Source organism: Hirundo rustica, chromosome 16 (genome assembly GCF_015227805.2).
Source record: "Hirundo rustica isolate bHirRus1 chromosome 16, bHirRus1.pri.v3, whole genome shotgun sequence".
Lineage (NCBI taxonomy): Eukaryota > Metazoa > Chordata > Aves > Passeriformes > Hirundinidae > Hirundo > Hirundo rustica.
The window spans coordinates 4,620,979-4,639,293 of record NC_053465.1 but is presented as its reverse complement, the minus strand read 5'-3'; the positions used below and the strand labels follow the sequence as shown (position 1 = coordinate 4,639,293).

The 18,315-nt window shown below is 46.8% G+C and overlaps 1 protein-coding gene across 1 annotated transcript in view; it reads right to left on the bottom strand.

Annotated features, from left to right (window-relative positions):
• Positions 1–2,655: 2,655 nt before the first annotated feature.
• Positions 2,656–18,315, bottom strand: part of CDH4 (cadherin 4) — a 419,139-nt gene continuing 403,479 nt past the window's right edge. The window contains exons 11-16 of the mRNA XM_040079951.2: positions 16,665–16,807; positions 12,604–12,837; positions 11,339–11,572; positions 6,953–7,092; positions 4,927–5,091; positions 2,656–3,553 (exon numbers count right to left, since the gene is read on the bottom strand). Of these exons, the coding sequence (XP_039935885.1) occupies positions 3,347–3,553; positions 4,927–5,091; positions 6,953–7,092; positions 11,339–11,572; positions 12,604–12,837; positions 16,665–16,807 (1,123 nt within the window). The 3' untranslated portion in view covers positions 2,656–3,346. The remainder of the gene's footprint in view (positions 3,554–4,926; positions 5,092–6,952; positions 7,093–11,338; positions 11,573–12,603; positions 12,838–16,664; positions 16,808–18,315) is intronic.

Genomic DNA, 18,315 nt, shown 5'->3' with positions numbered 1-18,315 from the left:
AGGAAAAGAAAGAAGAGGTCCTGCACAGGGAGACTGAGCAGAACTGGGTCAAAACACAATAATCTGGTTGGTTTGATTTATAGGCTCGTGGGATTGGAACGGCTGGACTGCAAATGCTGCAGAAAAAATATCCGCTGATTTAAAAAAAAAAAGTCGCCAATGAAAACAGGTTCGTTTATTTTTAATCACTCAAAGAGTTTTGTTTGACTCAGGTTGCATAAATGTTCTTGAAAACCTGAAATGTTTCGACAAGCTGAAGTCAGACAACATCGCCTTCATGGCTAAGCGTTTCCTTTCACCGCCGGGGAGAGCGCGCGCTGCCGATGGCCCGGAGCCGCCATCCCACATCCCTGCCAGCCCCTTCCCGACCCGAAATCCCTCATCCCAGCCAAAGCCCAGCAGATGTTAAGCACCAAGCGCTCTGGAGCAGGGATTGAGCCGCTCTCCCAGGTAAGCAGTGCCAGGTGGATGGCAAGGCAGAGCTCACAGCAGAGACCTGGCATTGCAGGATCCACACGAGCATTCCAGGAGCCGCACGGAGCCGGCAGGCAGCGGCACCAACCAACGGATGGAGAACCATCAGCACCACCCGGCCCTCGAGCTGAATCCTCCTCCTGTGTCAGTGATGAGGCTCCGGTGATGGACGCCAGCAGCAAGAAACACCAAGCGCATTTTTATTATTCACTACTTTTGTGCCCGGGCAGCTTCTGCAGAGGTGCAAAGCCCTGGTGGTGAAATATTCCAGCCCGTGGCTTTTCCAAAAGAAGGAGGGAAGAATCAAGAGTGCCATGGGTAAGGGAGAGAGGCTGCGGGGCCATGCAGCCTCTGTGCCAGGTGGCTGGGAACAGGGGCTGGGAGGTTGGCCAAGAGTGGTCAAGAGGAGGGGGATGGCACAGGGCAGAAGCAAACCAAGACTTCCACGGTGGTCTCACAAGATGACTGAGTTCACAACGATGGAATGGGAATATGGAAGAGTGTCAGGTGCTGCCAGCCCATGCCCGTGGTGTGACATCCTCACCATGCTGCTGCTGTTAGTGCCATCCCTCTCCTCTGAGGCCCACACCATTGCCTCCTGGTCTCCTCAAGAACCTTGGGTGAGAGTGAGTTTGCTCTCCGAGCTGTGAAAGACAAACTGACCCATTGACTGACCAACTGACCAACCAAGACAAAAAGAAAGATCTCACCCTTGGTAGTTAATAACATCCTGGTAACGCCGAAGTCCCCTCGGGCAGACTTTTACCACATTCCACTTCATACAAGACACATTTCAAATGCTCATTAATTTACAGAAATTGCATTTTATAGAAAATATGGTACAATGAAATATAAAATGCACTAGGAGCATTTCAAAAATCTATAGAGACGATCTTGCAGCCCAGTTTACCCTCTGAAAGGCGCCCACTCATCACCGCAAGCTCTCGTCCTCTCATTCTCGCTCTCATGTGCACGCGCTCGCTCCCCCCGCCTCCCCCCCTTTAACTCTTAGCATTCAACATGAGAATCAATAGAGATATCAAAAAAAGCGTGATTATCCCCTGGATAATCACCTTCCAATACTGTGCACATTCTTGGATTTAAAGGAAAATATATCTAAGCACTTTTACAAGTTTTAGCGAACCCACTGCAAAATCGTCTGCAGAATATAAAACACAGGTAATCCAAGATTTCATAGCACATTAATTAAGTGGCTCATAATCCATTAAATGTGGTTTATATTACACATCCATGCAGTCTAAATCATTTTACAAACATTAGACATAAACCCACTAGTCCAAATCAGTAAAGGAAAAATGTAATAAAAAAAGCTAATAACTATTTGTTATTGGTTAAACTGACCCTACATATAAACTAGGTAGTTTGCTACCATTTATAATACTGATGTTGAATTACGCCTGGATGCTGCGAAACCTCTTGCTTACTTGGCAATGCTTGAGCATATTAACCACAAGATACTTAACAGGCCCTCGTTGCCACTTCTTCTCCAAAAAAACACATTTACTACAGATAGCAGCGCCTACCCATCGAATAGAAAGGACACACATTAGCTGAGTTACATGATGTTGTTGAGCTTTGGCTACTAATGCTCCAAGGCATTAATGTGGTACTAGACTAACTCCATACTTAGGGATGGGAGAAGTGTGGGTAACCTGTCCCTGTCCTCGGCGCTGCCTCGGCCGCGAGCGGCGCCGCCGCACAAACCCTGCCTCAGCCCAGGAGAGCAGCACCGGTGCTGGGCATCCTCAGGGATGGGGGACACCACCACCACCATCACCACCACCTCGCTCCACCAGCGTGTCCATCGCTCACGAGGTCGTGGGGGCCGAAACACGGCGACAGCAGAAAAACAAACAGATGGGCCTTTGGTCATGTCACGATTTACTTGGTAGGGTTTTAGGCAAGGGCTGTCGGAGATTTCTGTTGCAATAACCAAAGGCTTTATCAATGCTATAGTTCTATGCAGCTACATTGAGTGTGATCAGGGGCCAGCAGAGCCCTCTGGTCAGTATTTTGCATCTGATAACACTGAATTATATACAACATGATGACTAGTTCACCACCTGCTGAGGCTTAAAGATGGCTGTTAAGATTTTGACTCAAAACATTTCCCCCCTCCCCACCCCCCGTCCTCTTCCACCCCAGAATGAGTCACCCCTTTAAAAAAAAAAAACAAAAAACCACAAAATTAAACGAAACACCAAAAGGCAAAAAAGAAATAACCTCCACAGTTCCTTTTTGTTAACTCCTTCCCAGCTAGAACTGGCTTAGGGTCACAGGGAGTGCTGCCCAGGATGGTTGTATGTTTGTTTTCATCACTCCTGAGATTGAAGGGAATCTGACACATGCACCAAAAGGCACTTTCAAATATATATATATATATATATATTTTAAAAACAGTGCTTCTGTTCTAAGAAATTCAAGTTAAGACAGAGTGCCTTTCACTCTCTTTAGTCATAAAGCAGGTAAACGAGCAATATCCCAGCTGACATTAAAAAAACAAAAAAAAACCCTAAAAGAAACCTGCAGCAGAGACAAGTGTTCATGCGAGACAGCTCAATATTCTAAGGAAAAAAAATACAAACGAAAGAAAGGAAAAAAGAAAAGAAACCTCCTATATCACCACTAAAAATAACAATACAGTCAGCAGGGGATATTAATTAAAAAAGCTGCCACATCTGTACAGTTCTTGCTCCTGCATCGGCTCTTTTGTTAACGTTGTCTGTGGGTTTGTTGTTCGCTTGTTTTTCCTAAATTTTTTTTCTTCTTCCTCTTCTTCTTTTTTTTTAATTTATTTTTTTTTTAATTTTTTTTTTAATTTTTTTTTTTTTTAAAATAAGATGAGGTCAGTTTAATCTTCCTCTCCTCCCCCGTACATGTCTGCCAGTTTCTTGAACCTGGGCCCCCAGTCGTTCAGGTAGTCGTAGTCCTGGTCCCCAGAGCTGGAGGAGTTGAGGGAGCTGACGGAGCCGGCGGTGGAGCCGCTGCCCTCGTAGTCAAAGACGAGCAGGGAATCGTAGGGGGGGGCTGTGGGGTCGTTGTCTGCTGCACGCAGGCCCTGGGGGGGAGAACACACGGTGTTAATGCCCTCCACGGGGTTTGAGGGGATGTTTGGGATCCCTGCAGCAAAGCTAAAAGGGAAAAACAAAGGTCCCGGGGCTTCCCGGATGCACCTCTGGGTAGAGACCTCTCAGCTGCACCCAGCAGAAAACTCAGTAACTCCCAGTGTCCCTAAAAAAGAGTTGTTATTTCCAGCTGTTTATTTCCAATGATCCTGTTCTGGATCTGGAAAGCTTTCTATCCTGGCCAGCATGTCCTTCCTGGGGTTGCCTGTTGAGATTTCCAGCTTAGCCAATAAAACAAAACCCAGCACCCTTCCTCTCCTGCCAATATTTTAATTCTGACTATTTTCATTCCTTCAGGAAAACAAAATTAAAAAAAAAAAAGAAAGAAAAAAAAATCACTCCCGGCAAAATTCTGCAATTAGGACAGAGGTGGGGTGTGGAACGCTGGGCGGAGGGCTGGGGAGCATTGCTGCTCCTGTGAGGTGTGGGCAGCAGTGTAGGCAGGCCACGGAAACAGCCTCGGGAACTGGAGAAAAAGAATTGCTTTGCTGCAGAGCCCAGCGTCAGGGAAAGCCGGGTGGAACAGCCCTGCAATAAAGCAAATGTTCCACATTCCCACCTTCAGAAGCCCTGGCCTCAGCGTGGGGAGATGGAACTGGCTTCAGCAGCGGGGGCGTGTGAAAGAAGAGCGAGTCCGCACGAGCGTGGACGTGCGTAAATGTGAGCGAAGGACGGACAAAGGGACAAAGGAAGAAGGGATTTTAATGATGAAAATGAGAAAAGCACAGCAGGAAATGCATGCAATAATAGAATTAAACGGCTGTAACATTTATTTTTCTGGCGTAGGAAATGGATGGTGTGCTTTGTCTCGGAGGAAATAATGCATTGATTGGTTTGTAACCACTCAATCACTCAAAACTAAAAATGAGGTAAGAAATACCAAATGGATAGATATTTGTACAGGCAGATAAAGGAGCAGTAATCTAACATAAAATAAAGAAACCCTCTCTGATCTGAGTCTCTCTGTGCAGCAAACTCTTTGAGGCTTTACACCAAACAGAGCTTATGAGGAAGGCACAGACTGCTGAAATAATTAGAAGTCCAGGAGCCACAAGTGGCTGATTCTGCTGGGTGCTGAAAAGCATGGTGTAACAGCCACAAGACAGAAATCTTGGACTTTTTGCAGGTTCAGTGCCTTCATTAGGCCAAGCCCTGCATCCTTTGCTCATGCCAATCCTTTCCCTGGCTGGCATCAGACTTCTGGCACGAGCATTAGTGCCGCTCGGTCCGTGCAGTCAGGGAAGCCTGACATTAGCTGGCTGCTCAAGCTTTGAAGATGTGACACAAGACCCCCGACAGAACATACCTCATTAATAAAATCACCAATATCCCCTGGATGTGGGATTACTGGTCTTATAGGATACTGTGGTTCAGCACCAATAGGTCTTTCATCCACCCTTCTGACTCCAGGTGTCTTGTTCAGCACGTGATCCATGGTCTCCGGCTGCTGGAGCTGGCTTAAATCGTAATCCTGCGACAAATGGGAAGGCACAGCATGAAACGCAGAGCTTTTCGCTCAGATCACCTGCTCATTCAATGTGCAAACAAGTTGAGGGCTTTAATTCTGTTTCACCTGAAGTTTGATAGCAAATCTTATCCCTGGGTATGTAGCACCTCCATGTAAACTACAGATGAACCTGACCTCTGGGCAGTTCATAAAATTGACCTCCTAAGAGTGTATCTTAGAAGTTAAATCAAGTATTTAAATACTTTCTGAATACCTCACACAGCATCTAAATATTTGGGATAAAGCCCTGGCTTTTGTTTGTGTGTGCATAGGTGTACACATAACTTTTTTGACAAAATACACATTATAATGTAGAGACACAGTGTTGGTAGACATATTATTGCAATTACATTTCCACAGAAGTAAAAACATTAAAATGCATTTTGCATTTATGCATGTAGGCTTTTCAAAGTAATTATGTTCTTTTTGCTTGTGAAAAATCCCAACAGAATAGGTTTCTATCACGAAATGAGAAACAGGTAATATTTCATTAAAAATGAATTCATGTAGGTAATGGTGTTTTGCTGTTCATCCTTTGCTGTTATTTTTAACGAATCCTTCCTAAAATATTTAAGCCTACAGCGTAGTTGCCTGAAACCAGATACTTTAGCTACTTGGAATGCTTAGAACAGTGCCTCTACCAGGAAAACTATCCTTGTGCTCAGACGGGGATGATTGAATCTCCAGGAGCAATATTTATAAATAACTCGACAGTGACAAGACAAAAAAGAAATGTTAATTGCAAGGATTTTTCTTTCTGTGGAATAAGAACTTTTCAAGGTTTGGGTGGACTCCTGCTCAGAGTTTGCCATGGCAGCTCTCACCGGGCTCGCCTGCTCGCCTTTGAAGGGCACCGGGACCTCCACGGCAGGATGTGCTGCAGGGGTTTAGTGGGACCCCTAAACACTGACCTGGAACCCTGCAGTCCAATTCAACAAGCAAAAATAAAGCCATTACACCACGTACAGTCACGTAATTTGCACGAACATCATATTTGAGGGTGTCCTGGGCTCCTCACTCATGCTCGGGAGGAGTGAAAAACCGGCGACTTCAACATGAGTGACCCAACTTTGCTATTTTAGCTGAGGAATTGGGACACGGAGCAGTGTAAAAGCACATCCCAGGAGTGCAGGCCAGGGAAGTTTTCATGCAACATCAGCACCGGTGTCTGTAGGAAGAGGCACTGGAGGAAAGCTGACGTGTTCAGGCAGCCTGTGGCTCAGGGCTCTGTCACCCAGCAAAGCTTTGCCACAGCGCGCTGCGTGGTGAAAGAGAAAATCCCCAAATCTCTTTAGACATTTCTCACAAACCACGTCCAGAAATTAAAAGAAATTAAAAGCACATTAGAGACGATTAAGTAAATGCAGGGAAAGCTCACAGAAGCTCAAAGCTCATTCAAGCCAAGGCAAGAGACTGCAGCCACATGGCTGGGCAGGGCAGCAGCTGCTGGCTGGTTTTAGGAAGATCTCCGGTAGAACACACACAATTTTAATGACTTAAGTAGCAGAAATATGGTTTGAACATGAGTGTCAGTGGAGTGATTTATAGTCCTTCCCAAGGAAGCTGCCTAGGGGGTAGAAAAATCCCTGTGGCACTGGTTTCCTGGCATCATCCTGCTTGCACAGGAGCGTGTCCCAGTAATATCCTGAATCTCCTGGACCTGCTGTCTCTCCACCACAGCAGGGAAGCCAATAAAGCTGCCTGGTCATAAATAAAGGAACACAACCCTTTGCATGTGTTTTACTACAAACGACGTGGTTTCTGCCTTTTTGAGAGCACAGATCACACAGCTGCTCCTTGGCCACAACTCAGGGGCTCTTCTCACCTGATCCTCCTCTCCGCCTCCCTCCTCGTCGTACTTGAGGATGTTGTCCCTGACGTCGTCCTCGGGGTCGATGAGGAGCTGCTTGGTGTGGCGCTCCTTCTCCCGGCGCTTCATCCACACCACGAAGAGCAGAACCATGGCTGCAGCAGGGAGGAAGCTGGGTGAGCTGGGACCCCCTGCAGCACAAGGCCAGGCTCAGGGTGTCCTGACACCTCACCCACCCCTGCACACTGCAGAGAGCCTCCCTGGCTGCTGGCAGGAGGAATAAAATGTTAACCTATTGCACGGGCTAAATTTTCAAGGGGAGATCAGTGAGAGCCGTGACAGATTCCCACTACAAACATTGCTTTAAGATACATCGCCGATGCTGACTGGGCTGATATTAATCAGGAGTAAAGCACACAATCAAAGGAGAAGTAACCAGAAAGTGTGAAAACTGCAGACTTCTGGAAATATTTGATCTGAATCCTGAGTCTTCAGGATCAGATTTCCACCTTTATTTTATTCAGGGGCATAAAGACAGAAGGAAGAGAGCTGCAGAAGAGAGCTACCCAGCATTTGTGCACAAGGGGCTGTTCCAGCACAGGTTCAGCCCATTCAGGTCACCAGCCCTGACTGTGACAGTCTCTGCTGTTTCCTGCAATTGGCCAGGCAAGACTGATCTGGGGAGGATGCACAACACTGGGTCCTGTAATCCAATTTGGCCTCCCTCATATTCTTTGGTCCATGAGGGAGGCTCTTTAGACTTCTGAGATCAGATTAGCCAGGACATTAGCACATGCATTTGGCCACTGACTTGGAAAGCAAATCTCAGATCATCTGAAATCCTTTCAGAGAGCAGGGCTAGCTTTGCAGAATGAGGGAGAGCAAATCTGCTAGCACACAGCCAAGCTCCTCAGGCATCAGCATTTGCATGCCAGGCTTGGCTAATCTCTCACAGCACAGGGAGAGATGAGCAGTTCTTGAATCATGAGAAATTTTTCCCTTCTTAACCAACTTTACCCACAGAGAACACTGGCTCACTGCTCCCCAGCCTCACCCTTCAAAGGGACACCCACATCCCAGGGGCTGTGTGCTCCCTGTGAATTACCGCACGTGTGATCATCTGGGAACTCTAGTCTCCACTAACATAAGGCAGCCAGATCTTGTCTTCTTCAGGAATTTGTTAATATGCTCGTTTTCATTCTCGTACTCAGTGGCTGCAAATAATGCCCTGAAGAACTGAAGTTCAGCCTGGGCAGCTGCTGCAGTTGCACCTCCCACTGTCTGCTCTCCCCTCCATTCTCCACGCAAGCCCCACACTGAGCTGCAGTGGTGGCAATCTGCAGGAGAAGGGAGAAATGGATGGACAGTGGCGGTGGGAACAAGTGTCCCAGGTTCCTTTCATCTGGGTCAACCCTCAGCTGTGCCAAACCAACGCAGCCAACGCAAGCAAACTCAGGCAGGATGTGCGATCCCAAAGTTTGGGGTTTTTAGCTGAGACCAGACCCTGGGGACCCGGCTGGGCCATCCAACTTGCAGCAAGAGATGGTTAGGAGGATCCAGATTCTTCCTCCCAGCACCAAAGTGTTTATACCCAACAGGAATTCAGCAGAGTGAGCAAAGAGGACCGGACAGCTAATTACTGCCATTGTGTGCCAGCTGGTGGCCATCCCTGCCTGCCAGCTAACAGAATTGTTTTCAGGTAGTTCAGCATTTCTTTAATGCTTATCCTAGATCTATTCAAGAAAGAAAAAAAAAAAAAAGGAAAGAAAATGTAACTCTCATCTGTAATATAAAACCTCAGCTATTTAGCAAACTACTGAAGTACTTTTTTCATTGCTCCTTTTCAAGTCTCTCACAACAAGATAACTGACTGGTCCACAAAGACAATATTATAATGGTTACTGGGGTTTATCTTTTTCTTTTTTTTTTTTTTTTAAATGATACTTTTTCATGGACTTGTGGAAAAAACGGTGCCATTAACGCCTTTACAGCTACCTTGGAAAAAAAAAGACCTTCAAAGTGTCAATGGTGGATGTAGTGCACTCTCCTTCCTTTTATTCACTCTGCAGAATGGGAAGTGCTATTACTGCTGTTAGAACCATTTTCGCTCTGCATGTAGTTTTCCTTGAAATCTATTGTCTTCACCCTTCACAATTTTTTACTGTATTGCTCTTCTAAATGTGTTATTTGTGCAGCTAATACATCAGGCAGCAAGAAGAAGAAAAAAACCCCTTTGAGCAAAGGTAAAGGCATAAACTTCCTTCACAGGAGCAATCTTGGACCTGTCCCCTTGTTTCTTCTTCCTTTTAAAGTCATCCAACTTTGACCTGCTGACTCTAAAATGGACAAATAGCACAAGAAAATCCCTCTTCTGCCTTCTTCCAGGCTATTGTTCAGAGGTCATGATATGAAACAGATAGAAAGGAGGCAAAACACTGGAAGGATGTAACTGTAAAACTTCTCATTGCAAATTACATTTTTCATCACCGATACAGTGCTTTGCAGCTCTCCAAGAAAAAAAAAAAAGTCAATTAGAATTACAATGAATGTAAAAATAAGCTTTTGTAATAAAACCCGTAATTTAAAATGGGATAATGTATCTGAAAATGGAAAGAGGAATCTCTTAAATCAAATGTCCTTCAGCTGAAGTTAATTTCGGTCAATAGGATTTTCAACCGTTTTAAATTGTATTTTAGCACTGGGTTTATACAAGAGCAGCAAAAAGAAGACCTGTGTTCCATCACCTCTGTGGCTCCAGTGCCAACTTTGAGCCCAGGGGCAGCAGCAAACCTGCAGAGCAAAAGGAAGCAGGGCTGAGGAGCACCTTCATCTTCACCAGGGAGCGCGACTGCAGCGCCCCGAACAACCGCCCGGGCTGAAAGGAGCAGCCAAAACTGGGAATGAAGGGCAGGAATTGGGCACTGTGGCTGGGCACAGGGATGCTCCCCCAGCTCAGCTGGGCTGGGAGAGGAGCAGAGTCTGCACAAACACCCAGTTTCTTCCTCGCTCTCCATCCTGATCCAGCAGATCAATTACACACAATACATTCCCACCACCAGCCCAGGATGTGGGTGGACGTCCAGGGGTGACCCATTCTCCTAATGTGCCATGTCACGTCCCCATTTGGTGACATTTGCAGCATACGCTGCTCTGTCAGCTCTCTGTTAAAACGCACTGGGGGTAAATATTAAATGTGATTTAGCACCATAACTCCCATTAGCTTTAATGAGAGTCCCATGGATTCATCCTGTGTTTCTTGATGAATATTTACCTCATTGTTCATTCCAGTGCTTGTTTTTATCTGTTCCTACTGTGCCAACTCCTGCTTGCAGTTATAATGATGTAATTTTTACTTTTTAAGTGTGCGCACACATGGTTATTGGTAATGCTCATGGAAGCTTGGGACTGACAGGACTCCTGGGAAAAAGGGATCGTTCTGCCTTGAGGAAAGGGATGGCCAGTCCTTCTTTGTGATGTATCCTCAGTCCTCCATCGTTTCTGCCCAACTGGGAATCCTTCCACTAAAAACACTCATAATCCCCCATGATGCCCCAATCCGAGGTCATTTGAAAAGCAACAGGAATAACCACCATTCTTCTTTTCCTTGGAACAACCAGAAAAACACAGTTATGCACTGGCTCAGCAAGGCCAGACTCTCATAACCAGTGTATCTGGGACTGGGAACCAGTATATCCACAGCCAGCCAGACATGAGAGCCGTGGGAGAATCTGACAGAGAAATTTGGAAGAAGCCTTCAACCTTTTCCTGCAAAATGTGGACGATCCTATCACACTCACTACTTACAAGTTGTTGTCAGGTGTAATAATGTTTGCAAAGCTACTGGAAGTCTTAGAAAGACAGGTCTGACACAGGCAGAGCTCATTTTGCTGACACTGCAGTGAAGGAGGTCTGAATGCAGATGTGTGAACCATCCCCACAGCCCAAGCTCAGGGACCTGCCCTCTGTGTGGAGCTTGAAAAATACAAGCTATAGGAAAGAACAACAGGGAACAGGGAAACAGGAAGGAGGAGAGATTTAGAGCAGATTTTGGGAAGAAATTGTTTACTGTGAGGGTGTGGAACAGGGTGCCCAGAGAAGCTTTCCCATCCCTGGAAGTGTCCAAGGCCAGGTTAGACAGGGCTTGGAGCAACCTGGGATAGCTGAAGGAGTCCCTGCCTGTGACAGGAGGGTTGGAACAAGACAAACTTTAAGATCCCTTCCAAGCCAAAGCAGTCTGTGATTTTAGGGCGGGCCCTGCAGTACTCGCTCAGTAAGATAATGATGCAGATCAGGATGGCAACGATGGCCCCCGTGTCCAGCCCTGTGGTACTCACTCAGTAAGATAATGATGCAGATCAGGATGGCAATGATGGCCCCTGTGCCCAGCCCTGTGGTACTCACTCAGTAAGATAATGATGCAGATCAGGATGGCAATGATGGCCCCCGTGCCCAGCCCCGCAGCAGCCACGGCGCCGATGGTGGTGCAGTCGCCGTTCTCGTCACACGGGCACACCTTCACCTTGATGACAGAGGTGTTGTACAAGGGGGGGTTTCCTGAGTCTGTCACGATGATGGGCACGTCGTAGACTCCTGCTTCCAGGTACATGATCCGCAAACTGAGCTGGGCGTAGTCCCCTGGAGACCGAGACAGACAGACAGACAGATCACAGACACCGGTAGAGCCTTGCAGCAGCACTTGTGCAGGCTTCTCTGCTAGAGCCCTCTTCTGAGCCCAGCAGGAGAGGCTGGCAACAACACACCTGGGCAGGCAACAACCAGCCTGTGCTTTGCAAAGTACTGTGTGTTCCCACTGCTGCACTAAACTACCTGGATGCCATCTGCAAATCCAGCTGCACGTGTTCAAAACGGCGTCAAACACAAACTGGAACACACAGATATCGCTTCCTGAGGCTGGGCTGCCCCAGGCCACTTGTGCAGGATCCGTACTCACTCACCCTTCTACCCCAGGATTTTGGGAACTCACTGGTGACAGACACAGCCAAGTAATCCCATTGTGACAGCCTTGAGCTGTGAGGGCATGAGCTGCTGTCCCTGATCTGGCACCCTCTGCCAGACCTCAGCAAGGGGGATCAGCATTGAAGCCAAAACCAGCCCACAACTCCACGGTATTTTCCATCCTCTGCTGAAAGTACCAATAAGCAGAGCAATTAGGGCCATTTGTGGTTGCACGCTGCAATATAAAAATCCTTCACATACTGGTAATCTTCACACTTACCTAGCCCTCCTGGTTCCATGGTAAATTAAAAGGCTGCCTTTATGCAATTATGGTCAGAGAAATGAACATTGATCCTGATTGTGGCTTATGACAATTACACCGGAGGAACATAAGGAAGACTGATAATAGCTTTTTTCCCCTTGGCCATTATGGATGATTTATACTCTGTTCACTACTGATAACTGTTCATAATTATGAACTGCATTAAAAAAAGCCAAGTGCCAAGGCTCTTGGAGTTATGCTGCAGGTCTGATACAAATCATTCCTGATTAACTATCTTGTCTATAATGTCGGCCATAATGCGCTTTAAAAAATAAAAATCGGATTTAAAAAAAAAAGAAACCGGGAAAGTTTTGAAGTTGGAAGCCGCACGCGGGGCTCATTAGTGACCCGGAGGCCAAATGTGCTCAGGATTGCCCGCCCCATTTACCATTGAGCCGTGTGATGGTCCAGTTCTTCCTCACCGCAGATGGCACACTTGGCAGCTCGAAGACGAAGGGCCCCACGTTTGGATCGATGTCAGCGTCCGCGGCCGTGATGTTGATGACATTCAGGTTTGGCTTCTCGCAGATCTGCGCCTCCTTTGGCAGCAGCTCCGGGGCGTTGTCGTTGATGTCGATCAGGTAGATCTGCAGCGTGCCGGTGCCGCTGGCGGGGGGAATTCCTGCGCGGGACACACGGACCCGTCACCGCCGCCCGGGAAGCAGCGGGATTGGCAACACCCCGGACCAGCCCCCTCTCTGCCTTTTCCAGTTCCAATAATCCAGGATTTTTACCTTCCCTCCCTGGACCTTAGCAGGGACATGCTGCACTTTTCATGGTCCCTTGCTTTATGCAGTATAGAACTTCCCCAAGCATCGTCATGTTGCTGTTTTCCACTCCTGCAGAACGGGAGGTTGAGTTCTGCAGATCTGTAGCCTGCAGCAGTGCCCCTAGTCAAACTAAAACTACAAGCAGGTGATGCCAAGCTGCTCCTGCAAATCTTGGTAATGGCTGTTTTGAAAAACTGTTAGGAAGAGAGCTGACAAGAGGAAGAAGAGGGTTTGGAGGGGAGAAAAACCTACACAGTGTAACCCATTGGTCAGCATTTACTGTAGCACTTGCTGGCCGGTTTTCAGCTTTGCAGGCCATAACTCTGCACCAAAGAAAGCCTGACTCTCCAGCACGTCCCACATCCAGCCCCAGCTTCAGTGGTGAGAGGTCCCTGCTCAAAGCCCACGGTATGAGCCTTCACCAGACACGCTGGGTGATGCCACTGACCCCCAGCAGCAGTGTTATGTCCCAAAACACAATTCCTCATCCTCTCCACGTCCGTCCCAACCAGCAGGAATGTCACAGCACAGTAGTCCTGGTCCTCCAGCCCTTCTTGATGGAGAGCCACATTTGTCAGAGTAATGACTACTCACACAAAGTAGTATCTGCCCTGGCAGGAGAGAACAGCCTTCCCAGAAATGGCACAGTGTTCTTCATTTCTCTCCCCACACATTTATCTGGCAGCCCTGTGCTGGCCTGCCCTCTGCCTGCCTCTCTCGTCTGGCAGTATGGCTTCAGCAATTATTTTTAAAGTTTGTATTTTCAGTCCTGGCCCTTCCTGCCAGTGCTAGATACAAAGCTACACAAGCCACTTCCCATTTCTCCATTCCTCAAGGGAGCCTCAAAAATTCTGAAGGAGCCCTGGAAGATCTTTTCTCATGGTTCCAACATAAGCCCTTCAACCACAGACTCTCATCCTTTCATTTTGTAGGCATGGGGTAGGTCTCCCTCTAAAACAACGTCTTTTGATCAGCCTTGAAAGCTTCTGGAGAGGCACACAGCCCACCAGGTTACTGGGGTTGAACATGAAAACTGACCTTTGGGACCAAGCAAAGTGATTTTACTGCTTTCACATTACCCAGAGTATCTTCTGGGATAAAAGCAAGGCTCCCACTGTAACCTCTGAGACAGACCGAACACAAACCCTCAGTCCTGAGAGGCACTGACTGGCACATGGCTGAAATAACCTGCAATTGCTGCACATACAAATGCACCTCTGATGGGCCACTGAGTATTGCTGGGATCCAAGTCCCGGTATTTTTGTTTATTTGTGTTCCTGAGTGCAGTTCTGGGGCAGTTTCAGGAGAAATGGAAAGGCAAAAGTCCTACAAACTATGGAACATTTCACATTACTTCAACTGTCTTATATGGAGAGAGCCAGGACATAGAGCAGGTACCGATGTGCAGTGAAGGATCCTTGGACTTTATCCTCAGGAGATGAGGGCTACAATAGCACCACTGACCCCAGTGGAGAAGCTGCTCTGATCCCTGAAATTAAGACTGAAATACTAATGACAAAAGGAAGCTTCTACATTTCCATTTAGCTGTTGAATTCTCCATCACTGCCTTTTCCACAGGGCCACTGTCTGCATTCCCACAGCAAGGTATAAGCCAAGGTTTTCATGCTCAGCTCCTTGTTTCATGAAACCTGCTGGAATATGACACATTTAAGGTCTCAGCTTCCCTGGGAGATTGACTGAAATAGGCTGAGGGGTTCAAACACTGCCAGGCTCCACTCTTGTGTAGACACAGTGTGATCCAAGGGACTCTCTCCTCAGAAGCCAGGTTAAAACCATGCTGTGCATTAAGATTCCCTTTCTGCCCTCCTTACATTGCAGCCAAGACTTTTCTTAAAGACAACATCTGTACACCGGAGCCCAGGGAGAGAAACAGAGCATGTCCAGGGAGTATTGGCTAAACTTCTTTATCATGTACTGAGAACAGCAAAAAGAACTTCAAGGAAAGAAGATGCTGCTGCTTCCTCAAGAAAGAGGGAAAAATCCCCACCAAGACCCTTGACCCAAAGCTTTTCTTTGATGCCAGAGAACCTGGAACTTGGGAGCAATATGGCAAGAGTCTATTAGCCTAGATGAAACTTCAGCTGTTATCCTAAGCACTCTAGACAGAATTTTAAATAAGGTGCTGCTTTATGTGCATTTTAATGGCTGCAATATACCAGTGATAGATTAATTTTTCAGAATAAAGAGATTTATCTAGGCCCTCACTTTCTGAGCTGCTGAATGATGGATGTGGAGGCGCCGATGCACTGCTGCATCAGCACTACAGCTAGGGAAGGGGGTTAACTCCACATCACGTTGCACCAAATGCCTGGAATTTGCAAGGTCAGATGCTGAGGATTAGGATGATAGGTTCAAACTCTACCATGGCAAGCCTTGGCCTGCTCGTTTGACCTCTTTTGCCCTGTGGCTTTTGCAGATGAACACCACTAGACCCCTTTGAGAATATTTTGAATTTCCCTGACCTGGCTGCATTCATGGAGGAAAAGCTTGGAAGGGGCTGTGGGATGAGTCCTACCATTCATGACACAAAGAAGGGGCAAAATGCACTTCTTGGCACAGCTCCTCAGCACTGAAGCTCTTCCATGGGTTTCCCTCACCCCCGTGACCTGGGATGCAATGGCTGAAGTGATGTATGGAACCCCAGAGGGAGGAAGCTTTCATTAGCCCTGCAACCATCACTGAATCTGCTCATAATGACAGTGGCACCTCCAGCCTGGGGGGATCACACAAACACCGACCTGAAAGCACCTGCAGAGCATGAGCAATGTATTGAGGTGCTCACAGCCAGGCCCAGACTGAACTGTGCTGCTGAATTAGGGCTCTGGTTTGAGTGCTCAGCACCCTGCAAAGGGAAAGTGAGGGTGGGTGAGGGAAGCTCCTTGTCCTGGGAAACTCCTGAACCTTTTCCAGACAGAGGGATGAAATACCAGCATGGCCACATTTGGGGTGTGGTTGGCAAAATTCCTCCTAACCAGGATGAGGAAGAGAAAAGCAGGGCAGCAGCACTGCTTGAGTGAGGCCAGCAGTTCTCAGTGCTGACTGGAGCAAAAGCACCGAGCGATCTTCAACGAGAAGAGCAAACAGGACTTCTCCAGGAGATCTGGCTGGCCTGAGTGGCTTTGGTAATGAGCACACCAGCACCCAGAGGATCTGATGATGGCTGCACACTTCAGGCAGGCAGTGGCCAGAAAGAGCCCAGCTCCTGTGACAGACATACCTTTTACGAAAGCCACCACGGTTCAACAGATGGGCTTGTTTTTAATACCCTCCTGCCATCCCATAAAATTATTTCTGGTTTCCTGATGGAAGGCTTCCCGAACGCTCTGCTCAGTGCCTTTGGGAGGATTACCAGGACCGGTGTGCTCGGCAGCCCCTGGAGAGCACATCCCTTTGACACTTTTTTGAGTTCAGTCTACGCCGCTACACTGAACTCCCCAAATCAATTTTCCATTTGTCCTCCCTTTCCCTTAATAACACTCACCGAATACTGTGCACATTTAATTTACTCCAGCAATTTCCCATCCCACTTTCACATTTTTGACCATAAAAACCTGGGAAAAAGATAACTTATACTGACAACTCTGTCAGGGCATCATTTCTCTTAATGCATCACATTAGAGTCTTATTGAAGCATGAACAATGTGAAGCCTGGGCTCACCGTTGTCAGCCGCCAAGAATGTGGCCTCGTAGACATTATTCTTAATGTAGTCTGACTCTCGATCAAGGACAGCAGCAGTAGTGATCTGACCATTTGTGGCATTAATGTTCAGCCAGTTTGCAGGATCTGACAGCTTAGAGTATCTACAGAGAAAGGAAATAAATACATGGCAGTCTTTTCACTTGACATATCCTTAATATTGCTTGAAAAACGTTTTTTTTTTCTGGACTCCTGACCCGTGATTCAAAGGACCTTTGGGTAACTGGTTTTGTTGACAAACACAATGCTAATTGAGTATCCGGTTTTTGACCTTTACAATTATTCAATTTTTCAATTACTTTAGTTTTAAAGGTTCTTCTTTCCACTAAGTGCCACTTACATGCCAGTTTCCTGCTGCTAGGAGAGGACATTTCCTGAGGTCTCTACAGCTGAAGAGAAATGGGCTCTGCAACAAATATTACATTCAGATGCCTGAATTAGAGGATGGATTCCTGCTCTCTCCTGCTCCTGACCTTGCCCTTTTGAAAACAGGTTTCTAATGTCAAAGATATTCCTCTCTTTTCTGCCCACCACTAATAAACAACAGTTTGGGAATAAAACACCGTCAGTCACCTCCCAACTACTCACTGTTGTTGTCTATTCATATCCCATGCGACCTGCTGAGAACATGGGGTTTTTTTGGCAAACTTTTCTCGTGTTCTCCACATCAGTGTGTTCAGTTCATCCTTCTTACCTTCTTGTTTTCTTGCTTTTCTGCCTCCCAGTTTTGTACTGTTTGAACTGAGATGGACCATAACTATCCAAGTGGAAGCTAATGAATGGCCAGACTATAAATTACTGAAATAAGCAAACAGAAGCTGAGCTTATTTCATGGGTAACTCAGACCTGCTGACAGTTTAATATAATTTGTCATTAGATATGCAGGTGAGAGCGTTACTGGCTTCTGGTGAATATCCCTTTCCAGAACTGGGCTGCTTGAAGCAGAAACTCAAAGGGAAACTTGAGCTGCGTCAATCCATGTGAAGAGGAAAGCAACACACAGCTGCACAAACCCCTGCCAAAGGAAAGAATTACATTTCATGGAGCTGGACTCTTTGGGATGTTTTCATTTCAGTATCACTGCTGTGAGGCTGTTGCCCTTCCTCTGCTAAATGACCAGGGATCCAGTTTCAAAGCTGGCTTTGTGAATGTGTCTGTAGCTAATGAGGATAACCTGAGGTGTGACACTGGCCATGCCAAGCTGTGCATTACTGGAGATGCTCCTGCTTTCTCATCTTCTATTTGTAAAAACTCTATTTCATCAAAGACTATTTAGAGACTGAAATTTCTATGCAAGGCTCTAGCAGCTGGATCAGCTCTGCAAAGTGCTTATCACGGATCTGAAGGCTTAGCCTTTTGGGTATCTTTTTTCCTAACTCACCAATGCCAACCGTGAAGTGAAAAAATAAAATATCTTTTTTTACATCTCACTAAGACAGGACCTCAGAACCACCCCACTGCTTCTTGCCAAGCCTGGGCATTGGCTGTCCTGATGCAAAGGGAGAGAGATTGTACTGGGGTTTGGAAATGAAGTGCTGTGGGTGCACAAAATGCGTGTCCTGGAAGCCCTAGAAAGAAACAACTCAAGTAACTGGTGTTCATGCTCACAGGA